The following is an 18,456-nucleotide window of genomic DNA, read 5'->3' as shown; positions in this document are numbered from 1 at the left end:
TTGTGCTCAATGTAAAGAGAAATAATTGCATACTTATTGAGAATTAGTAACGTATGTAACAGGATGCTTCCTTTTACAAAAAGCTACAAATATTAAGAGAGCTGTTTTGATACAAACCTATTATGGTATCTCTTGAGTAGTGTTTATATTTTCTATGGCATAAACCCGAAACATTACACACAAAATTTCCCCATGTTCCCTTGTATTTTCTCAGACCTGAGGTAGGAACTGGCACAGATTGCCCACTTGGATGTTTAAGGCTGCAACTTGTTCTTCCACTATTTTCTGGGTGACAGGTTTTTTGTTGATGAACCAAAAGGACTGATTTTTTATCACATCAATCTCACGGGTGATTATAAGATTTCCAGAAGTCCTGAACCTAATTAAAGAGTAATTGAAAAGCTTTTATATTCAAAACACACATTGATTTAAGAATAACATTTCTATCACTTTTCCTATTGCAAAGTCTAAGAAATAGCACTATAATTTTTATTCTTTATGGTATTTTTGGATCCTTCCCAAGTTGGAAACCTTGACTTTTTGTTTATTATCCCACAATTGGCCATGTCATCTACTATGTTAGGTTAACATTCAAAATTGCTTAAATTGTTAAAATTAAAACAAATGCCAATATTAATCCTCAAACACACAGTTTATTTATCCTTTAATTATTACACTATTCCTCAATCACATACTTTAACTGTAATTCAAAATTGATTAGTACATTAAAGGCTAATATAATAGCTGAAACTTCCTTTACTTAGAAACTGACTTCCACATAATACAAATTTCCCCAATCAAAACTCTCACTCAAAATGGTAAATCATGGATTGCTTACCATGTACTCCATTCTGAAACTATAACATACGCCCATAAAGGACCACTAATCCAGAATATGAAAGAAGGTAATTTACTCATTTTTTGCTTTCAGAAGTACTTGCTTCATACTACCCATGTGTTCACCCATCTTCTCCACAGGGATCAAAGCCAAGGCTTTACGTACACAGGTAAACTCTCCACACTATGCTATACTCCAGCTCAAAGATTTCAAAACAGGCAAAAGAAAATAGATACTTCAATTTGTGAAAGACTACAATTTCTCTCTCCCCTTCTCTGGTGTGTGTGTGTGTGTGTGTATGTGTGTGTGTGTGTGTGTGTGTGTGTGTGTGTGTGTGTGTGTGTGTCTGAGATAGAATCTCAAGTAGTCCAGGGAGGCCTTGAACTTGTTCTCTAATGAAGAATGTCCTTGAATTCCTGAGTCTCATGAACAGCATTCAGCTCCTTACTTTCATGTCTCTACCTCCTAAATACTGGAATTATGAAGTGTCCTTCAGACCTGACTACAACTTCTTAGTGCACATTCATCAGTCATATACTTTTGTTTTATTACCCCCATTAAACTTTTTCTTGAGAACTTTCCAAAATTAAAAATTCTTAATTTTAAAAGACACATTAAAATGCATATTTGCCACATCACATTAATATTCCTTTCCAAAATCATCAAGAAAACATAAATACAAGCTGAAAAATTAAACCAAAAAGGGTGTTTTAGAAGGTTTAACACTTACAGTTCAATTTCAACCAAACCTTTGGAACAGCCTCTCTTCACGAAAAACCCAACCTACAGTGTAAAAAGAAGACGTGAGCTGCATCAGCAGTATGTACAGGTTAACAATCAGATCTAAGAGTCATTACTGTTTGCCAAATCAAGATTTTTTTCAGTCACCACATGAACGTCCACTCTCTCCACTTTCTAATAGGTATAGGCCAGGTCCTTCCACTCCTCTTGCATTACAGATATCACAGCAGTTAAATTATGGATCATTTTAGTGCCAGGCAGTTAAGACTCTTACAAAGCTGCTAATAAGATGCAAGTGGAAGAAAAGGGATTTGAATCTGGGTAATTGGGCCAGAGCCTATGTACTCTGCACTTTCAGAAGAGGAAAAAACCCACAGAGAGCATGTCCTCCACTACAACCACAAGGCACTATACCAAATCTACTACTGCTGCAGACCCCCACAGAAGCGCACAGATGAAACATTGACAGCCACTCTAATAGTGTGAAGTCTGTTTTTAAAGCAGACTTGCCATCAAGTATCTTTTAAAAGTGATTAATAAAGTATAATTTAGTAAAATAGACATCTAAACTAGTTCTGATGACTATGAGCTTAAACACAAAACAGACTGACGGACTAAAAGCAAACCGTTATCTGGAGTTTGAGCTCAATAAGTAATAAAAACTAAAATAATAGAAATGCTATTACCCCTTATCACTTGGTAGAAAAAGCCAGGAATAATAGAAGTTCAAGGTTACCCTCAACTACATATTAGTACTAGCAGTGCAATATGAGAACCTGTCTTAATATACATAACAAGTTGGGGAGGGGAAATGAATATGATCAAATATGTTGTATGCCTTTATCAAAGAAGAAAAAAAATTTAAAAATCAAACAAGGAAAATTGGCAACAACACAAAATAAAGTAGATACAGAATCATAAAGTTTATATTTTAAAGCACTATAAAATATAGATGGAGAGGTAAATAGAATAAAAAAAAATTAATCAGAAAGTAGTGACCAGCAAAACACTACATAATATAGAAATAAAGAACAAGAGCTGGAGAGTTAAGAGCACTTGCAGTGCTTCCCAAGGCCCTGTGCTGTTCCTAGTACAGATCTAGGACGGGTGGTTCACATCGCCTGTAAATCCAGCTCTGGCACCATAGGTGTATGAACACACACAAATACACAATACATTCTTTAAAAACACAAAACAAAATAAAAAACAAGACATTGCAATAATCTTTTTAATTATGTTAAGGATTTGTGATAATGATTATAAACAAACAACTAACCATTTGCTGCTAAAATAAACAACTGACAAGTTTCCAAATTCCACTGGCAACCCTTATACCCCGATTTTATAGATGATGAAATTATGGATCAGAAAGATGGAGGTGGATCTGTTCTTATAACCCAAGAGTATTACTACTTTTAATCTCTACTATAGATTCAAATCCAAACCCTGCCACACATAAGTTATTCAGCCTTGGCTGGCAAGGTCACTTAATATTGTTTACTCATAGACAGAGAACAACATCTCTGAAGGAGCAAATTGTGTACTGTCTTACAACAATCAAAATATTTTATATCAATGAGGGGGAAGAAAAAAAAAGCAGTTCTTATCTTTTATCCATACAGATTACTTAGATTATGCTTACAGTAAATTTTTATGCTAACATTTAAATAGAAGTATATTAAATATTACTCTTAAGTGCTCTGTACTGTTGTCAGTACTACTAGTACTGGAAACAGAACACAGGTCCTCTGGGAGAGCAAGTATTCCTAACTCTCCAGCGCTTGTTACTTATTTATATAATATTTTTTAAACATATATGGTTGTTTAATAATATACTAAAATATATTATTCTTGCTGAGAACTTAGATCTCACTGAAATATTAAATCTGTAAATACAGAAGGCCAACAATCTCTAGGAAGCACTGCCCTCCAGGCATACCCTAAGATCTCTAACAGTCCAAGAGATTTGTTTAAAAAAATAAATAAATAAACCAACAAGGCTGGTAAAAATTACTACAGCAAAACCCATTCAAATTGTACAGAACTGAGAATACAACCCAAGAGATCAGTGTAGAGAATGTGCAAGTATATATTACTACTCATAAAAACCTGAGCTGGTCTTTGCAAATTAACTACTTCAATTCTTTTATCCTTGACATGAAAGTTTGATGTCCACACCATTGCTCAAGGTCACAGGGATAATTTATTAACAGAGCAAAGTATCTTTCCTAGCTCACCAACATCTCTGGTATAGCTTGTTTTTTAAAAAATGCATTTTGAATCAGCTTATCTATAGTTTTAGGGGTATTTGGTTAAACGTGGTAGCACTACATTACATATTAAGTCCAGCTCAAAATTTTGTATATCACTTGATTAATTCTGCAACGTTCTCAGTAGTGCATTTTAAGCTTTAACAAAATACTGTTTTATTTATTATATTTATTTGCAGGGAGAACACATGTCATGTCTCATGTGTGTCAAGTTGTTAGCAAATGCTTTTCCCAACTGAACTATCTCACTTGCCCACAAAATTTTCTTTTAAAATACAATTTGGGGGCTGGAGAGATGGCTCAGCATTTAAGATCATTGTATGTTCTTCTAGAGGTCCTGAGTTCAATTCCCAGCAACCACATGGTGGCTCACAACCACCTGGGATCTGATGCCCTCTTCTGGCATGCAAGTGTACATGCAGATAGAGCACTCATATATAAAATCAATAAATCTTAAAACATATATAAAACATTTATCTTAAAACATATATAATATCTTAAATCTTTATAATTGTTACATCTTTGTTAATTTACTCCTAGATAACTTATACTTGCATTGCTATTATTAACAATATTTGAAGCCTGGTGAGGTGTGCACGCCTATAATCCCAGCACTCAGGAGGCAGAAGCAGGCAGATCTTAGTGAGTTCAAGGCCAGCCTGGTGTACGAAGCAAGCCCAGGACAGCCAAAGCTAGACAGAAAAACCCTGTATTGAAAAGCCAAACCAATCCAAACCAAAAAACAAAACAAAAGAAAAACTACAAAAAACCAACATATCTGGGGCTGGAGCGATGACTCAGTGGCTAAGAGCACTTGGTACTACTGTAAAAGACCAGAGTTTGGTTCCCAGCATCCACAATGGATGGATGGCGCCCAACTGTTAACTCCAGCTCGAGGAGACAAGACAGCCTTTTCCAGACTATACAGCCACACAGACAGCTCGTTAAAAAAAAGGGGAGGGGGATGGGTACTTTTAACTGCATCATTTTGTTCACTGTTTTTTTGTTGTTGCTGTCGTTTGTTTGTTTTCTCAAGACAGGGTTTCTCTGTGTAGCCTTGGCTGTCCTAGACTCGCTTGGTAGACCAGGCTGGCCTCAAACTCACAGCAATCCATCTGCCTCTGCCTCCCCAGTGCTGGGATTAAAGGCATGTACTGCCATGCTCAGCTTGTTCACTGTTAATGTACAGAAATTAAAGTTTTATAAAACCTGATATCCAACAATCCTGATAAATTTCCCTAATAAGGTATTAGGCTTATTTGGAGATTCTTTTTTGGTGAATGATCTTTCTTTGTTTCTAACTGTTGTTATCATTTCTTTGTCTAATATATGGTTCTACAGACAACTTTTAGAGAGATATTAAAACACAATCAGAACTTTCTCCTGCAGATGTTCTAGGTTTGAAAAAAAAAGCGCATTTGGCTAGGCAGTGTTGGCACATACCTTTAATCTCAGCATTCAAGAGGCAGAGATAGGCAGATCTCTGTGAGTTTGAGGCCAGCCTGGTCTAGTAAGCGTGTCCAGGACATCCTGAGCTACACAGAGAAACCCTGTCTCTAAAAACCAAAAAGAAAGATAGAAAGCAAGCAAGCACACACATTTGGTAAACTTAAGAACCTAAAATGTTGAAATTGATTTGTTTCTAAAAACAAATGGTTCTGAATTTCTTTTTTTTAAATTATGTAATTAATGTAAGTCAGGCACAGTGGTGCATGCCTTTAATCCCAACACTTGGGAGGCAGAGGTAGGCACATCTTTGGGTTTGAGGCCAGCCTGGTCTATACAGGAGTTCAAGGACAGCCAGGACTGCTACACAGAAAAACATTGTATTGAAAAAAACCAATCCAAACCAAACAAGCCAACAACAAAAAGTAATTATGTTAACTCACCTTATCTGCACGTCCCATGAAAGCAGGCTTGCCTGCTAGTCCAAGGCAAATGGCACACACTATGCTTGACTTCCCTGTTCCGTTAGCTCCAATAATCATATTCAGATGGGGCCCAGGAGACACTTCACAGATATCATATGTTCTGAATTATAAAGAGGTGAAATCAGTACACAGGAATAAGGGAAAAACCTTTTCTTCATAATTGCATCTTTTTGTTGCTTTGCGTTATCACTGCCCACCATATACCTGGGGGCTTAGGGTACTGAGAAGTCAGCCCAGGCCCTTTTATGTGCTAGGTTAGTACTTTATCTCCCAGCTTTATCCTTAGCCCTCTAAGTTTTAAACAATCAATTTACAGAGGAAAAACTCTTATCAACGGAAAAATAATAATGCATATGTAAAATAAGAACACAGGGCAGAGCATGGTGTCACAAGTCTTTAATGTTAGCATGCAGGAGGCAGCGTTTTAAAAACCTGGTTAAAACAAACCTGTGGGCCAGGCAGGGCTACACAGTGAGATACTATCAACAAACAACCTATTTACCCTTTTTTGGTTATCAAAGCTTCCACACTTACTTTTACCTTAATTACTGTAAAAGAATTTCAAAACTATACAAGAAGTCATGGATTTTTTTCCTAATGTCTTACAATTACATTTTTTAAAAGTTAGAATAGTAGTTACTTCTCATATTTTATTATTTAAAGCAATCTAACAATTATTCTTATTCAAATGAGGAAATAATTATCAAATCAATAACTATTTTATCATCAATTTAAAAATGAAAGGGCCTTTACTCCTTTAATATGCTGCAAGAAGATTCCAAGAATCCACGACACGCTATGTTCCAATAATCCCTGCTCCTCAGGGAGAAGGCAAGGATGCCTAACCAGAGAGATCTGTAATCCACACACACCATGACGTCCAGTACACTCCAACTCCCTGCACAACCAGTCCATAGTTAAATGAATTTAACATTTAATTTATATTTAGCACCTATTAAGTCTCATATATCTGCTTCTAAATCTGCTGCTTCTGGGAATTCCTAATTTATTTTCTCCTACATATTTTTTAAGATTCATTGTACCATTTTTTTAAATCTTAATCCTCATTATTTGTTGGGGCAGCTTTGGCAAGAGATGAAACAAACTCAGACATTTCTTTAGTTTTGCCTTTCAAAATCCGTAATTAGAACACATAAATAATAAATACCCCTTCTCCAGGTCTTTAGCATAAGGTACACCTAACCAAGTCCCCAAGAAATAAATGACAGAGTGCTACTAACACGCTAAATATATAAATAATTTAGCAAAGCATACCAACTTTAACACTTGAAACTTCAAAAAATCCAAGTGGTAACAAAAATATATATGTGACAAAGAACTACAGGATACACATGAAAACCTAGTTATCACTTGTTCACAAAACAAAACAAGACAAAACAAAAATGGGGCTGCAGAGATGGTTCCACTGTTAGGAGTCTCATCCTCTTCCAGAGGCCCAAGGTTGGTCCCTAGCACCAAGACAGGACAGCTCACAACCACCTGTGATTGGAGCTGCAACGAGTATGACGCCTTCTTCTGGCCTCCAAAGGCACTTGCACACTATGGCATGTACACAGACACACAAACACAAACCTAAGAAGAGGGGGAAAAGGATCTGTTGTAACTTAGCCCTAATTAAAACTTTTTCCTATCTCCCTTTTCTATCTCTGCTCAGAATTCTAAATTCTGTATCTATTTCTTTCTGTTTCTTGAATAATTTGTGCTGCTTTTAGCCTAGAACGCTTTCCCTCCACTCTCAACTCCTTTTGTTCTACTTCACCCATAGCAAACTCCTGTACTGGTTATAGGCCATTTGGGTTTTCTAAGCCTAGCTAGCCTATCTGCTTCTTCTCTCAGCCTCACTCTCTGTCATGGCTGTCAACTTGACTACATCTGGAAATAATTAAAACACAAGCAGCTGGGCACACTCCTGAGGGACCTTTTTTCTTAATTAAATTATTTGGAGTGGAAAGACCCACTTTTTTAAAATTAAGATTTACTTATTATATATAGTGTTTTCCCTACATACATGCCTACATGCCAGAAGAGGGCACCAGATCTCATTATAGATAGTTGTGAGCCATCATGTGGTTGCTGGGAATTTAACTCAGGACTTCTGGAAGAGCAGGCAATGCTCTTAACCTCTGAGCCATCTCTTCAGTCCCCAAAAGACCCACTTTTAAGCCAGATCTTTGAGGTGTGAAGATCCACCTTTAATCTGGACCACACTCTCTGTTGGCAGCCTATATAAAGGACACAGAAGGAAGCTTGTTCTCTTAGCCTGCTTGCTCTCACTCTCACTGGCAAGTCCATTGCTTCAATAGCATTAGAGCCTACTTTTTTGGGCTTCTGAAGCCAGCTGAGACATCCAGCCTCATGGACTGAATTACTATTAGATTCTTAGAGCTGTTGTTGGACTAGCTGGACCAGAGCCTGTAAGCTACTCCAATAAATACATGGATATAGACACATTCTATAAGTTTTGTTTCTCTAGAAAATATGAATATACTGCCCTAATCTAAAGTCTTGTTATTAAAATAACAAAACCAAACCCAACTCTGCATTTCCCAACTACTTTTTCTTTTGGATGTGTCTAAGCTTTTCTTCCTCATTCTTCCTCGGTCTACTAAGTCTTCTTTTGTACTGCTTTATCAAAGGGACATTTTTCCCAATTGCTAAATGTAGGAGGCTTCAGTCTCATTACGAGTTCAAAGTATTATTTTAACTGTGCTTCTCCAACAAGTCTCCCATGATTCTCATCTTACCTTCCTGTACAGTTGGATCTGAGCTCATCTTCATCTTCTCTTACTCCTACAACAAACAGACTTTCTATTCCTCCAATTTATATGCCCTTCTGCATAAGTTCAACAACTTTTTGCAGCATCAACAGCCACCTATACATATGACTCCCAAGCCTGTGACTTACTCACATTTTCCTCTGCGCTCCAGGCCTTTCTAAACTTCACCTATAGAACAGTTCCCCTAAATATCCCCCAGGAAAGTTCAAGACACAGCCGCTCAACTGCACTGGTTATTTACTCTCTCCACACTACTCTCTCCTGAGCAACACCTGACCAGGTAGCTGACAGAGAGACTCCGGAAGAGCTAGCAGCTCCTCTATCCCCATGCGTCACAAGCGGCAGGCAGGTCCTGTCAAATACGCTCTCTGTTCCTACTATGCTCACTCTGCTTTCTCATTTCTTGTCTTCTCCGTTTCTGCCTGGCATCCTTCCGGAATCATCTCCCGGGTTCCTACTGCCTATAGGACGAAGACGGAGTTTCTCAACATAGTAACAGACAAGGCGAGCAAATTTGGGCTTCCGACCTCTACCCACGGACGTCCTTACATCTTATGTTAAGGGGCTCACTAAACATTACAACTTGCTTTCAGGCAATCATCTTCCCTTTTCGGATTTTAATATTTCCTTCACAAAGCTCTGATAGTTGAGGAGGAAAAAGCAGCCTTTTCAGCACTTGCGAAGCCCACGAAACCCGGGGTAGAAAAGTTACAGCGGATTACTCACTTGAGTACATTTACCTTTGCTTATTTGGACTCAAATAGCAATTTAGCTATTAGAATCTATATAAATCTGGGCAAAAGCCAAAAGCTTTGAGCTTACATCATCAACAGACAGGAAGAAACAGAACGATGTGTCAATAAAACAGATGTATCCCATATAGTATTGTTACTACAGTTCTGTAAGTCTTTCTCAAACCTATACTTATAAAAGTATCTCGAAGCCTGGAGGTGGTGGCGGTGGCGCATACCTTTAATGCCAGCACTCGGGAGGCAGAGACAGGTGGGTCATTCGAGGCCAGCCGGGACTACAGAGCGAGTTACAGGACAGCCAGAGCTGTTACACAGAGAAACCCTGTCTCGAAAAACAAACAAACAACAAACAAACAAAAAGGTATCTCGAAAGAATAACTCGAAAGACGCTAAGCAGAAAATATTTTGGCGAACATTTAGAATCTTCTCAACTTGTTGGGGGTGGTGAGACGGAAGAAAGGAGGATTTAAAGGGCAAGGCGGTCTGCAAGGCGGAACAAAAACGGCGAAGACGAATTCTCTGGTACACTCTGACCTCCAATCAACAACCATAGCTAGCTCATCTGCCCACTCCAAAACCGTGTACATTTTCAAAATCTGCCACTCCGCTGAAACTGTTGGCCTGCTGAGTTTTGTGAAGCGCACAAGTCCTCTGTAGATCGCAACTCCCAGCTCTACTAGAAGACTTGGCCTTTTGGTATACCCACTGGCCGCATCTGACGCCTTTTAAAACCACTTGAAGGTGGATTTAAACAAAACAAAACAAAACAAAAAGATCAGGTGACCGGTCTACTACAGCCAACATGGCCCAGTCTCCACGGCCTAGGCAGGGAAAGCCTGGCACGAGGTCCCCACCGCCGGGCACACCCCACGGCGACAGGCCTGCGGGCCTCTTGCTCCCGCCCAGGCGCGGCCTGCAGCCACTCACAAGAAGTTCTCCATGGCGATGCGCACGATTGAACCCTCCACGAAGAGCCCGGATGGCCGCGGAAGCGTCGAAGACGGGTTCGAGTTCTTTCTCTTGCTCGGGACCTCAGAGGAGGCATCTTTCGGGAGAGCCCTCTTGGAAGTCTGGGGGCTCGGGATCGCAGCCTTCCCGCTCGGAGTCGCCATCCTGGCGTCTTCTGAGTCCCGCAGCGGCTTCCGTTCAGGGCGGGCAGCAGCCCAAGAGCCTCCGCGCCGGGCTCCCGCGCTAACTGACCCCCACCTGACCCCGCCCCGCGGCCGCGCGGCGCCTGCGCAGTTCTGCCCGGCAAAACCGAGGCCACGCCCCCACCCCGCCCGCCACTCACCTTGGCCTGAGAGGCCGGAGATGCTGATCTGAGGTTTGACTGACCGTAAGGGGCGATTTCCATATGTCTCGTGATTTTCTTCTGGGAGAATTTTAACCTTAGAGCAATATGTGACTTGCACTTACTGTTTTGAAACCTGCCCAGGCGCTTCCCGTGCTTGGGTCGCTAGCGAGTTTGCGACTGTCCCTCCCTAGAACCGCTGGCCGCACCTGTCTCTGGTTCTACATTGCGGGGGTTTCCTTGCCTGGTGCTCAACTCAATTTTCCTTCTCCAAAGAACCCGCCCCTGTTGGCTCTCTGCCTGTTGTTTGAAGCATGGCACTAGCAGTCCTCTGGTGCTCTCAAAATTGCGAAGACTGCATTGTCTTAGTTACCTCACCACTCGCACTAACATGCCTTTTTTTTTTTTTTAAACACACTGTTTAGCCCTGGATAGCCTACTCTCACCACACAGCCCAGGCTGGCCTTGAACACCTATTGCTTCTGCTTCCTTAATGCTGATATTCCCGAGCAGGCCATCAGATAGCCTCTTCCCTTGGGGTTCCTTAGTTCCCTGCTTAAATTCCCTAGTGGTTTCTAGAAACCCTTGAAGCAGAATAAGCAAGCTTCTTTAGGAGTATGCATAACTGGCCAGAGACTAGGGTAGTGGGGTTTGCTCACTAAAAGTTATAAACAAAATAGAATTGCAGAAAGCATGGAAACTGTCATAGGTACTAGGTGTGTGTGTGTAGAAATTAAGGAATAACTTGCAAAATGTTCAAGTGACAGGAAAAAATGAAAAGATTTAGGATACCAATTCCACACATAGCTGGTGTGTGCTTGTTGAAAAGCGGCTTCATGAGCTTAAGGTTTTCCAAGCATGGTGGCATATGCCTGCAGTCTCAACACCCAGGTTATTGGGCCTGGAGGCTCACAATTCTATCCAGGAGAAGGAGTAATTAGTTGTGAAGAAGTAATTAGTTATGACGGAATCTACTCTATAGACAATTAAGAATACAGGCAGCCATGGTGGGGTTACCTTTTTATGTCAGGATTAGACTTTCAGAGTGCTATTAAAATTATGTTTCTAAACTTTGAAGGTGAAAATAGGTCCCCAAACTTGTATGACTTCAGAAATACAACCATACTATGGGTTTTAACCGGCTACTCATGACTGATACTATATGCGAGGATGCAGCAGAGAAACCACGGAAATAGCTGTTCCGTGATGGGAAGGGAAAAGTTTATTCCACACTATCAAGGCTGTCTCTCCGGGAAAGCAGAAAGAAGAGAGGGTAGGGGAGACTCTTGATGGATTTAAAGAGAATGGGTAGGAGGTGACTTGCAGGATATTTGATCCAATCTATTTCTAATTGTAGTATGGCTCAGCCTTTGATCTTAGAGCGTTCTGTTTACTTTAATCAAAGCTAACACAGAGAGACCCTGTCTTGAAAACCAAAAACCAAACCAAACAAACAAAAATAAAGAAAGAAAAGAAAAGATTTTAGTGTAGAAGCTGGACAATGGTGATGCACACCTTTAATCTCAGTACTCAGGACACATAAGCAGGTGGATCTCTCTAAGTTCAAAGCTAGCCTGGTCTACAAAGAGAGTTCCAGAACAGCCAGGGCTATGTCAAATTAATGTTGTTTTTTTTTTTTTCAATGCCCACTCTAGCTCCAAAATAATGAAATGGAAATCTATTACACTTATTAATAAGCTTTAAAGCACTATAGCTGGGTAGATTCTCACCTATTCTAACCTGTCTGAAGCTAGCCTGGCCTACTTCCCAGCCACATGCCTTTTTATGTGTCTTCTAATCTCACTTTGGCCACTCCTGCTCCATCTCTGCCCCTATCTTGACCCCTCACAGCCTGGTGACATCATTCTCCTGGTCAGGCCTCATGGCTACATCCATATGGCCCAGTGACCTCCTTCTTCTCTCTCTCTACCTGGTACTCCCACACTGGCAACAAAAATCCCACTTATTGTTTCTTTTGTCCAGTCATAGGCTCTTCAGCTTCTTTATTAACCAATCAGAAATAGTTGGGGAATAATTTTTACACAACACTGAGGCAGAAGATTCCTCAATAGATAATACCAGAATCTGTTAACATTTAGCTCACTTTCAGTTCAGCAATTAACAATTGAATACAGAGACCTTAATACAATGTGAATAAAGGTCACCTCTACATAGTCCCCTTTTAATCCAAGGAGTTTTCTTCTTTAACAGTAATAAACTGTGTACAATAAGAACAATTATAAAAACTATCAGGTAAGAATTACATTCATAATGTACAGTCCATTTGGATTTGGAAACCTTGGAGAAAATTATCTATTATGTATCTATCTTGGTAGGGCCAAAGTTCTATACCTAAATAATTTTCTATTGTCATCTAAGCTTTTATCTCCTCTATCTTTCACAACTTGCAAATACCAACCTTAAAATACCTGTTTTCAACTCCCTCCAACCTTCATAAAACACATTCTTAGACCCTGTAACCTTCACTTACCAACCTTAAGACACCTTACAAGTTAAACTTTCACATCCTCCAACCTTCATAACTTGCATTGACCATCCTTAAAACATCTTAGACCCTAAAACACTTTCTTAGATGCCTCACAACTTAAGCTTTTATGTGAGACTTTGACTATCTAGTTTTCAATCCCATCAGAGACCTGAGAAGGATAAATATTACCTGAGTAGATGGGAAGTGCAGAGCAAGCAACTTCCAAAACTATAGAAATGACAGAGACAGCTGGTTGTCAGGACAGTCACCCAATGTTCCTCAGCAACATTGGGGTATCATCTTTGACCCTCTGGCCCAGTATATGGGAGACTTTTTTGTGAAGCAGGAATTATGAAGGACTCAGAAATTAACAATTGAATATACAGAGTCACAGTTTAATACAATATGAATAAAGGTCACCTCTACAGGGCTACACAAGGCTATGCCTTGTCTCAAAAAACAATAGCAACAACAAAAAAGATTTTAGTGTAGTTTGGATGCATGCTTGTTTGTTTGTTTGTTTGTTGTTTTATATTAATGGTGTGTCCCTTTTGTTCCTCAAGGAAAGTAATACAATACACACACTGTATTATTTATATTGTATTCAATCCACACTTAATATATTACTTTTCATGCAACTAAATAGTTTTCATAACATGATTTTAGGTAATCAGATAACATTTTATTGAATACATATACCGTTGTTATTGATTTACATAATTAGCTTTTGTTAGATTCTGTATGATTGAAAATGAACATGACCTAAAGATGCTCTGGAAGACTATTAATTAGTAATGTGCTTCTTAATAAGCCTTAAAGTTTTTACTCATGCATGAAAGTACGCACATTTGTTTTAAGTCCATTGATAGGGGCTACTTTGAGGGATGGAGAGGTGGCTCAGTAGTCGGGAGTGTAAACTGCTCTTGCAGAGGATGGGAATTTGGTTCCCAAAAAACCATTTCAAATGCTCAGAATTGCCTGTAGCATCAACTCTGAGGAATTGCCTTGCCCTCTTCTGTCCTTCTCAGGCAACTGTACACAAGTGCAACTACTCCACGAAGACATCTGAAAATCATCTTGAAAGAGGTAATGTTGAGAAGACAGAATGTGCTCAGAAATAGCCCCATGTGAAATTTTATGCTGATGATGAACGAGCCCCAACAGCAAAATCTTGCATTTCCCCAGGTACAACCCCTTGCTTTAAAAGCCTGAGCGCCTGATTTCAGTCCCCAGAAAGCCACTCCCAAACTAACTCCTACGGTTTAAGGCAACAGCTAACATTGTTACTCGCTCTTTGTTAGCATATGACAAAGAGGTTGTATTTTCTGACCAAAGATCGAATGACCAGGGGCTATTCTGACTATTGGCTTTTCAATTCTACAAAACCTAAAAAGTTGGCAGACTTGGTTAGAGTCAAGAATTAGAAATACGATTGGGGTGTTATCTTAGCAATCAAGGAGGTAAAGGCTGGTGGATTTCTGGGAGTTCCAAGCCAGCCTGATCTACAAAATGAGTCCAAGACAGTCATGGCTATCCAGAGAAACCCTGTCTCAAAAAAAAAAAATTAGAAATATGATTCATCATCAGACATCAGAATATCATGGTTTTATCCCATCTTATAAGAAGATGCCAAATCTTTCTAAACAGTTGAAATTTATTTCTCATAGTTTTGTAAACTGAGAAGCCCAAAATGAAGGCATTAGCCAATTTAGTGTCGGATGAGCACCACTGGTCTTGTTGGCCATGTAAAGACACTAACCGTACTCATGAGGCTTCACCTAATATCTCCCAACATCCCTGTCTCAAAATAACATCATGCTGAAGGTTAAGTCTCAGGTAGAAACTTTAGGTCACAAACATCCTGACCTCATAAACTCTTCTGTGCTTGTTTACTTGGATGCAGCACAAGTCCTTGCAGATAGTACCACAATAGCGAGAAGGTGGCACAAGACGCTTGGGTCAGACTCTGCTGACGTCATCTTTGCATCTTTGAGACAGTTTGCCATCCCTCTTCTAACGTGCACACTTAGGATTTTTCTTTACAGCTTTATTTATTTACTTATTTTTATTAATTTATTCAGATTACATCTCAATTGTTATCCCATCACTTGTATTCTTCCGTTCCTCCCTCCCTCCCTCTTTCACCCTATTCCCCTCCCCTAGGTCTATGACCAAGGGGGACCTCCTCCCCCACTATATGGTCACAGCCTATCAAGTCTCATCCTGTTATCCAGCTTACTCTTTCTCTGAGTGCCACCAGGCCTCCCCACCAAGGGGAAGTGGTCAAATATGGGGCACCAGAGTTCATGTCTGAGCCAGTCCCCACTCTCCACACAACTGTGGAGAATGTCCTGTCCATTGGCTAGATCTGGGTAGGGGTTTGGTGTTTACTGCTTGTATTGTCTTTGGTTGGTGCAGTAGTTTGAGCAGACCCCCCTGGGCCCAGATCCAGCTGTCAAGATGTTCTTCTTGTAGGTTTCTAGTACCTTCTGGATCCTTCTATTTCCCCATTCTCCTATATTTCTCTTACCTAGAGTCCCAGTAGGATGTCCTCACATCTATCCCAATCTCTTGGTAAGTAAAGACTTTCATGGGACATGTCTTTTGTGCTAGTGTCCAATTATAAGTGAGTCTTTCTGCTTCTGGGTTAACTCACTCAATATGATCATTTCTAGTTCCGTCCATTTTTCCACAAATTTCAGGATTCCCTTGTTTTTAATAGCTGAGTAGTATTCCATGGTGTAAATGTACTACAGTTTCTTTGTCCATTCTTTAACTGAGGGACATTTAGGCTGTTTCCAGGTTCTGGCTATTATGAATAAGGCTGCTATGAACATGGTTGAGCGTATGTCCTTGTTGTGTCGTAGAGCTTGATCTCTTCTGGTTTAAATAACAAGTGAATGGGACACCACTTTTAATTTTTAGCAAATTCATAAAGTAGAGAAGCAAGCCACAGGAGCCTGAGAGAGAAGGAAGAGGCTGGATGGGGAAACTGAAGGTCTTAACACCCAGGAGTTAACATCCTCCCTCACACCCAGCACCACACATGTATTTCCTAATCAACGAAGTCAAAGAACCAACAGATGACAAAGATCTCGGCAAGAATGTGAATTCCTGAAGGGAACCAGGCCCTCACTCACCACAAGGGAACTGAAACCACAAAGACATGGAGATGCCTTAATTCCAGTGATTTTGATTGAAAAAAATGTTTGACTCCTCACACATGCGTATTTTTACTATAGTGGTATCAGTGGAGGCACTGACTATAGTCATATCTGTAGACTTGGCCATAATAGCTAATGCTAATAATACTTACCATGCCAGTTACTATTCAAAACGTTTCTTCATACTTTATTTCTGTATGCTAGATCAGTGTCTCAACAGACTTTTTTTTTTCCTTTTGGTTTTTCAAGACAGGGTTTTTCTGTGTAGCCTTGGATGTCCTAGACTCACTTTGTATACCAGGGTGGCCTCAAAGTCAAAGAGATCTGCCTGCCTTTGCCTCCCTGGGTGCTGGGTGCTGCATGCTGAGATTACAGGCATGCACCATCAGCCTCTTCCTAAACTATTTTTTTTTAAATTAAAAAACTAGCTAAAAGGTTAAAGATGTATTAGAAATTAATATAAAATTTGGCTCAGCCTTTTGTAACAACAGAGTCTGATAGCCAGAAGGTTTCATTCTTGTTTTCTTTAATCTCCTTTTCCTTTTATTTAGGCTAGTCTGGTTATAAGGGAGATATGCTCATTTAATAAGTTCATAATAAAGTATAATTGTTAAGGAAATTGAGCCTACAGGGTCATGCTTGGCTGAGCTCACCTTAGTGTATATTCCCAAGCATTTGTCTGGGTAAGAGTGTGAGAATTAGAATCACTGGACCATATGCCATATGTAGTACTCTCCTTTAGTTTCTCAGTACTGGGGTTATTAATGCCACGGAACTTCTTGGAAACTATGATCCTTTGAATATCACATCAGCAATGTCTGTCTTTCCTTCTCTCTAACAATATCATTGGCTTTCTAGCCTCTCTGCCAAAGAGCTGCACGGTACCCACACGGCTGTCTCTTCTATAGTGTCCTTTTTCTTCTAGATCCAGGCTCTGTGGGGTCTGAAGCTTATTTTGTTTTGTAAGCCTCCTCTTCTTAAGATACACAAAATCATAAATACAAAATTTGGGCCATGATTTTTTTCAGATTGGGAGAGAAAAATCTCTGAGCCTCGGGAGGGAGTTGTTACGATGCAGATGATCCACTTAGGATTAAGCATTCCACAGTTTCTTATTTACTGCACCTGAGCCAGAAAGAAACTTCTTTGATGAGTGTTGAGAGATGTACTAATCTATGAGTATAATAATAAGTCATTATGGATCCATTTAATATTATGTGCATTTTAATATTATGTACAGAGTATTAATAGTAGTAATTCTCCAAGACCCATGACCTGTCCAGCCACAGGTACTAGATATGGGTTTATATAGTGGAGCAGTCTTTAAAATCAATAAGAAAATAGTCAGTTACTTCTGTGATAATTATGCCACTATTGCACCAGTGAGCATGCCTTGCTAGGTCAGTTGTTATTGTAGCTCACAGCATTCAAAGCTGAGTAAGACTGATGATTACTTTTTTCCCTGGCATCATGCATAGCACCTTCTAGAACTATGAAAGATCACAAGTAGGGGTAAAACGTCCAGGTTACGTGCCAAATTGATTTTTCCGTGTCCTAGAATTCAATAATGTGATGTCTTCAGCAACAGTATCTTACCACCAAGTTCTGGACCTTACCACCAAGTTCTGGGCAGTAACCAAAAGCAATGGCAATAGACTGTAATGTTTGGGTGTCTGTGGGACCTCCCTGGCCTGGTCGCTTGTTTTTTGAGACACAAATATAATTAACATTTCGGGAAAGGAAAGGAACTGAGACTGGGGAGTATATACAGAGTTCATCCAAAGTTCTGGTAATGTTTTACTTCCCCTGCATCGTCAGTAGTCCAGGGGTGCTTATTACTATTCCTTAGCATTTACATATATATTGTTTTTTGTTTTTAAGTTTACTTTTTAAAGTTAGCACACAGTAATAGGTTACATTATATAGCATTTAATAAATAGATATAATCTTACTATATTCTGACTCACCTTCTCCCCCATCCTGTCTCTTGCTGGCTTGTGCTGGTCCCTTACTATCTATGAATTTTTGCTGTTGTTGTTCTTTAAAAGTGTATTTATTTATTTGCTTTACATTCTGATTGCAGTCCCCCCTCCTCCCAGTTCACCCCACCCCATCTATGTACTTCTTATAGTCACACTTTGCACAAAAGTGTACTTTTAAATGAGAAAAAGAAAATCAGCAAT

The 18,456-nt window shown here is 39.7% G+C and overlaps 1 protein-coding gene and 1 long non-coding RNA gene across 4 annotated transcripts in view; one reads left to right on the top strand and one right to left on the bottom strand.

The window, feature by feature from the left end:
• Window positions 1–10,551, bottom strand: part of SMC5 (structural maintenance of chromosomes 5) — a 75,576-nt gene extending 65,025 nt beyond the window's left edge. For both annotated transcript variants that reach the window (XM_084764316.1, XM_084764317.1), the window contains exons 1-4: window positions 10,258–10,551; window positions 5,739–5,880; window positions 1,569–1,621; window positions 217–379 (exon numbers count right to left, since the gene is read on the bottom strand). In XM_084764316.1, coding sequence (XP_084620442.1) covers window positions 217–379; window positions 1,569–1,621; window positions 5,739–5,880; window positions 10,258–10,442 — 543 coding nt within the window. In that variant the 5' untranslated portion in view covers window positions 10,443–10,551. The remainder of the gene's footprint in view (window positions 1–216; window positions 380–1,568; window positions 1,622–5,738; window positions 5,881–10,257) is intronic.
• Window positions 10,552–10,591: 40 nt separating this feature from the next.
• Window positions 10,592–18,456, top strand: part of LOC311587493 — a 76,249-nt gene continuing 68,384 nt past the window's right edge. For both annotated transcript variants that reach the window (XR_014775882.1, XR_014775883.1), the window contains exons 1-2: window positions 10,592–10,666; window positions 14,138–14,195. This is a non-coding gene — a long non-coding RNA (uncharacterized lncRNA). The remainder of the gene's footprint in view (window positions 10,667–14,137; window positions 14,196–18,456) is intronic.

The sequence above is a fragment of the Acomys minous genome, assembly GCF_964271855.1.
Source record: "Acomys minous genome assembly, chromosome: 2".
NCBI lineage: Eukaryota > Metazoa > Chordata > Mammalia > Rodentia > Muridae > Acomys > Acomys minous.
This window is presented reverse-complemented; position numbering and strand designations above follow the sequence as displayed.